This window comes from Macrobrachium rosenbergii, chromosome 42 (genome assembly GCF_040412425.1).
Source record: "Macrobrachium rosenbergii isolate ZJJX-2024 chromosome 42, ASM4041242v1, whole genome shotgun sequence".
Lineage (NCBI taxonomy): Eukaryota > Metazoa > Arthropoda > Malacostraca > Decapoda > Palaemonidae > Macrobrachium > Macrobrachium rosenbergii.
In genome coordinates, this window is record NC_089782.1 from 33,505,991 (window position 1) to 33,512,595 (window position 6,605).

At 36.7% G+C, this 6,605-nt stretch overlaps 1 protein-coding gene across 1 annotated transcript; it reads right to left on the reverse strand.

Annotated features, from left to right (window-relative positions):
• Positions 1 to 3,662: 3,662 nt before the first annotated feature.
• Positions 3,663 to 5,515, reverse strand: LOC136828206 (cuticle protein CP1499-like). The gene is made up of 2 exons (XM_067086050.1): positions 5,474 to 5,515; positions 3,663 to 4,276 (listed from the first exon to the last, which is right to left on the reverse strand). The coding sequence occupies exons 1-2, from the start codon at positions 5,483 to 5,485 to the stop codon at positions 3,719 to 3,721; spliced, it is 570 nt and encodes a 189-aa protein (XP_066942151.1). The 5' UTR covers positions 5,486 to 5,515; the 3' UTR covers positions 3,663 to 3,718.
• Between the last annotated feature and the right edge of the window lie 1,090 nt (positions 5,516 to 6,605).

The window sequence follows — 6,605 nt, forward strand, 5'->3', positions numbered from 1 at the left end:
GGGCTGCAATTTGTTATGCTTGATGATTGGAGGGTGGATGATCAAGGTACCAATTTGCAGCCTTCTAGCCTCAGTAGTTTTTAAGATCTGAGGGCGGACAGAAAAAGTGCGGACGGACAGACAAAGCCATCTCAATCATTTTCTTTTACAGAAAACTAAAAACAAGCAGGGGAGAAAAAGGAATTGACATATACCCTCAAGGAAATGATGAAAGCGAAGTAACTGTTGTTATAAATATAAATAATTACTTGTTATTTTCTATTATTTTTTTCTTCACCCTTTAACACGTGAGCATCTTATTCGGTCAAATTATATTTTGTAGGTTAACGTTCGTTTTGGCTCTTTACATATCTATGTTTACAGGTTGACTAATAATAATAATAATAATAATAATACTAATAATAATAATAATAATGATAATAGTTGTCTTTTCAAAAAGCAATTATCAGGAAAATAGAGAAAACTCTATATATAAATTGAATGCAGCTGATGCAGCTATCCCTTTCAATAATAATAATAATAATAATAATAATAATAATAATAATAATAATAATAACAATAATAATAATAATAATAATAATAATAATAATAATGATAATAATAGAAATACTACTACTACTACTACTACTTATATAATAATAATAATAATAATAATAATAATAATAATAATAATAATAATAATAATAATGGCAAAGAACAGCTTGTGTAATAAAAATCCACAATTACGAGTATATAGTAAAGTGTCATTTACATAGTAAAACAGTTTACTATGTAATTGTGGATTTTTTACACACACGAAATAATATAATAATAATAATGTTGAAGGTGACAGCTTCATCAGCTATCAATTTCAACAATTATTATTATTATTATTATTATTATTATTATTATTATTATTATTATTATCATTATTATTATTATTATTATGATAACAGCATGACGGCTAAACACCTCGCATTTCTTCTCATCACATTCATAAGCGATGACTTTCACCTCTCTGATAAGTAATCCCCCAGAATATTTTGTCCAGAGGTGACAGGTGATATTTTTTCTTAATAATTTTCCCCGAGAATCATAAAAGTGACAATGAATTAATTCATTCTGTCGTAAGTGCTCATTCTTGTAGAATATTTATGATCGTTAATGGCTGATGGTCCAATTTGTCGTGTCGTTTCAATTTTTTCTCTTATACCTTTTTAGTTTTCCGTCAAAGAAAACTGTTGTGACGGTTTTGTCTCTGGCTGCACTTTCTTCTGTCCGCACGTTTTCTGTCCGCCCTCAGATCTTAAAATCTACTGAGGCTAGATGGCTGCAAATTGGCATGTTGATCATCCACCCTCCAATCATCAAACATACCAAATTGCAGCCCTCTAGCCCCTGTAATTTTTATTTTATTTAAGGTTAAAGTTAACCATAATCGTGCATCTGGCAATGATATAGGCCAGGCCACCACTGGGCATGGTTAAAGTTTCATGGGCCGCAGCTCATACAGCATTATACCGAGACCATCGAAAGATAGATCTATTTTCGGTGACCTTCATTATATGCTGTAGCGGCTGTACAGAAAACTCGATTGCGCCGAAGAAACTTTAGCGCATTCTTTACTTATTTTTTTATCATTTCAACAGTCTTCTTTTAGCTGCCGTCAATGTAGGTCCTTCTTTTTGTCATGGTGTTTTAAATACTTCAAATGAGTTAATATTCTAACGATTTTAATTACTGTTTTGATAAATGTTTTTCACGTGTGATTAATGTACAATCAATTCACTGTATACATTATGTCAGCTTTGAAAATGCAACAACATAGTTGCGAAACGTCGGCCTTGGGAATAAAATCCAAATTGTATAGTGGTTTTCCCTGGACCCCAACAAGTGTAGAGAGAGAGAGAGAGAGAGAGAGAGAGAGAGAGAGAGAGAGAGAGATAATCCACAAATTACACTTATTATTTAATGAACCTAGAGGAGACGTAGAATTCAGAGGCGATGATAAAATTACAGATGCATCCGTTGAGGGTCTCGCAACGGCAACCGGTTTTGAATAAGCCGATCCGAGCCCTTTTACGGACTGGCGTAATGCATGACTGGTCGTATTGATAACGTTAATGACTCGCATTACGTATTATTCAGTTGGTGAACGGGGAACATTACCGAGGAATTAGGAGAGGTGAGTTTGGACAGTGTTTGCGTTATTGCCGAAAACGAAGGTGTTCGAAGGTCATGTGTTAACGGGTTTTTGTTTTTTTTTTATGTTTTTTATGCTTTTTTTGGGGGGGGGGGAGAGGGGAAGTAGGATGCTTGTTTGTGTGTTTGTTAACCAAAGCATATTCAAACTGATTGATGGAATGTAATGAAATTTTTAAATTACCCGTTTTTTTTTTTTTTTTTTTTTTTTACCCAAGGAAGAATTTGACAGACTCTCTAAAACAAACCTTCGCCCAAATGAAGACTCACGCTTGTGTGTTTGTGCGTTTGTGTGTATGTGTGTGATTTCCAAAGTGCCTTACGAAAGGGTTAACGTTCTCTGAGACCACTATGCCCACTAAACCCGTCATTAGCAACTAAGCGCATTCAGTGTCCCTGTCCGCGGGAATATTCGCTGAATATTTATGAGACCACTTATCTCACTCCTAAGTTATTCTTCATTACCCATTCATTTATTTATTTCCCATTCATTTATTCACTTGTTTCACTGCACCTGTGATACGACCAATGCCACGGAATTCTCGTCGGGTATTTCTGACAGATGACTTCTGCAAGGAACTCTTTATGAAGGTGAGTCTACTTTACTTTCAATAAAGCATTTAATTCTACACACACACAAACACACACACACACACACACACACACACACACACACACACACACATATATATATATATATATATATATATATATATATATATATATATATATATATATATATATATATATATATATATATATTTCTGTCTCACATTGGGATCGAACCCCGGTCTCTCAAATGAAAGGCCAGGGTGCTACTAACTAACTCACTCAAGCCGTAAAAGAAGTTGGAACCTGCCCAGGAAAAACCTCTGGTACACAGGTACTCAAGTTCCAACTTCTCTTATGACCCGTGTGGGTCAATTGGTAGCGTCCTGGCATTCCATTTGAGAGACCGGGTCTGATCCCAAAAGTGAGTCAGAAATCAATGTCTGGGAATGCGTGCTTGTCTGTTGATGAGTTTTATACTGTATATATACATATATATATATATATATATATATATATATATATATATATATAATAGTATATATATATATATATATATATATATATATATATATATATATATATATATATATATATATATATATATATATATATATATATATATATATATTTCTTAGTTATTGAGCTAAGTGAACTCTATTGAGCATTAAGGCTGTATATCCTCTAAGTAATGAAACTTATTGACTCATATCATAACACAACCGCGTCTTAAATGCTCTGTATAAAAAAAAGCTGTTTCCTTTTTTTCATCAGTTACCCAAAAATAAGTTGTTTTTCATCAAGATAAAACAAAAACCTAAAACAACAGAAAAACGTAAACGGGAAACAGAATGAAATTACTGTTACATTTTCACAGTTTATTCTCGTCAAGTCCCAAACCAGAAGACCTTAGACCACACTAGTCAGCAAAGACCATGCGTCAGCTAGAGCAAGCTTCTTCGCTGACGTCCTCCTGCCGAAGATCTCTCTAGTAGTAGGTGACGGGATCATCAGGAGCTGCGGCGGCGGCGGCAGCCTGCCTGTCGAAGAGGGCGTAGAACTCGGATTTGGCAGCTGCCACTTCGGGAGTGTCCTGGACGTGGCCCCTGGACACGACGATGTTGGACGGGATGACGTGGGAGGAAAAGGAACGATGACCTCCGAAGGAAGAGGAATGACTTCCGAAGGAGGAGCTGGAGGACGAGGCCCCTACGCTGTAAGTCCCTGCGGCAGGTCTGAAGGCAGGCACTGGAACGGAGGCAGCATGGACAGGAGCAGCTGGCCTCAGAGCAGCGGCAGCCACGGCGTAGCGGCCAACGCCGCCCACGGAGGACAGCTGCCTCTGGTAGGCGTCGAAGAACACCCTTCGGGCTTCTGAGACCTCGTTGGTGTCTGACACTGGAGTTATCTGGCCGTTGACGCCTGCTGGAAGGTTAGCAGCGAATGGGCCGGGCCATCTCGGTTGGGGCAACCCGTACGAGGCGCCGGAGAAGCCGAAGGCCTGATGGGGGAGGGCGCAGAGCATCCCCAAAACTGCCAAAGCAACCTGGAGGAGAGAAGGTCGGTTGGAAAGGAGGTTATTGTCTGTTACTGTACACAGTATTCGCACAGTCTTCTGGAACAAGGCAATAGGCTATGGATTCACTTGGAAAATTAAAGAATACTTCAGTAAAATATATAGTCAATAACAAACACAAAATGAAAAAGGAATCACCAAAAATTAATACACTAACGCCAAAATGAATAAACAAACGCAAAGACTCATTTCAGTATTTACCCACAGGCAAAGAAACTCAGCCAGACCACAGTTCAGAGACTGGGCCACGACTCACAACCAAGATTTGGAAACTGGCAACGTGCCAACCACATATAGGTAATATCACTTTAAGAAATATTGCAGAATATTCCTTATACATAGATATTGCAATACGAAGCAAAATGTATCATCATCTGGCATGATTCAATGAGTTAATGTCATCAAATGTACTATTAACTGCCATTTTTGAAGAGGTCAAACTCCCAGAACATTAAAGACACCTGTGATTGTACAGAACTGTCTTTTCTGAAGAATATGAAATACAACAAATAAAATTTTGGAGAGGATATCTATTTCCAACTGTAAATGATCTGGATATTCATTTTTGTGTCGTTTTGCTGTAGATGAAACTAGGACATCTGTTTAATATTAAAACAATCATGTTCGTCAACTTCTAGGAATTCTGAACAGGGCTAAATTTTCTCCAAGTTCCAAAAGGAAAAACCTATATGAATGACTAGTTCACATGGGCCCATCAATCATTCTCTCTCTCTCTCTCTCTCTCTCTCTCTCTCTCTCTCTCTCTCTCTCTCTCTCTCTCTCCTTAAACGACAGTGACACCTGTGCAGGACTTAGAATTTCACAAGAAAGTCACTCAAGTGTCTGAAAATTACCAAAGTCTTCTTTGAACTTGAGAATTGGAATTTGTAGCTATGTTAAAATCAGCTAGCGCTCTCTCTCTCTCTCTCTCTCTCTCTCTCTCTCTCTCTCTCTCTCTCTCTCTCTCTCTCTCTCTCTCCTTCACAAGACAAGTCCCTTAAGTCACTTGGAAACTTACCAAAGACCTCATTGTACTTAAGAATTGGAATTTGTAGCTATGTTAAAATCAGCTCTCTCTCTCTCTCTCTCTCTCTCTCTCTCTCTCTCTCTCTCTCTCTCTCTCTCTCTCTCTCACAAGAAAGTCACTTAAGTCACTTGAAAACTTACCAAAGTCCTCATCGTACTAAAGGGTTGGGTATCGCTGGACACTGCAACAGCAAACTGCGAATTGTCACGTCAGACCGGACCTTTTTATAGGTGAATCTCCCCTCTCTCTCTCTCTCTCTCTCTCTCTCTCTCTCTCTCTCTCTCTCTCTCTCTCTCTCTCTTTCCTTTACTCTCCCGTCCATTCATTCAAATCGTTGTACCTGTCAGAACGTGACAGACCTTGGAATCTTGAGATGAATGACAATTTAATATAAGGCAATTGATCATGAACTTGCTATACAAGTATGTAAGTAGACTAGACTAAAAAAAAAACCTTTCAGTCGCTACTTTTTTTAATTTTTGACCGAGGAACTTTCAAGAAATCATCGTTTGTGGGGTAGTTTTTTTTTTCTTCTTCTTCTTCTCGACTGGGCGTGGGAACACAAGACCTAAGCCTGGTAGTGATGGCGGACTATTTTCTTAACGAGAGGTGTACGTAATATTTATTTATTTATCCTTTTAATGTTTTTGCCATAATGTTTGGCCGTATATCGTTATTCGTCCGCTCTCTCTCTCTCTCTCTCTCTCTAAATATATATATATATATATATATATATATATATATATATATATATATATATATATATATATATATATATATATATATATATATATATATATATATATATATATATATATATATATATATATATATATATATATATATATATATATATATATATATATATACATAAAAATATGTAAATATATATATATTATCTCACGCCAAAATCTCTCTCTCTCTCTCTCTCTCTCTCTCTCTCTCTCTCTCTCTCTCTCTCTCTCTCTCTCTCTCTCTCTCACTTTGTCTTGTAAAAAGTACATCCTCCCATTCCAGGATGTGGAAAAGTCACGTTTGCAGGAATTCCTGAATGCTAAAATGTCACTTCATACAGTGTATCTTTAAAGAATACAAATTTTGTATTACACTTAAAAGAGAGAGAGAGAGAGAGAGAGAGAGAGAGAGAGAGAGAGAGAGAGAGAGAGAGAGAGAGAGAAGTGTTAAATATACGATTTTTAATTACACAACCCACACACAAATACTTGCGAATTAGTTGATATAAGTAATGACAGACAGACAGTATATATACAT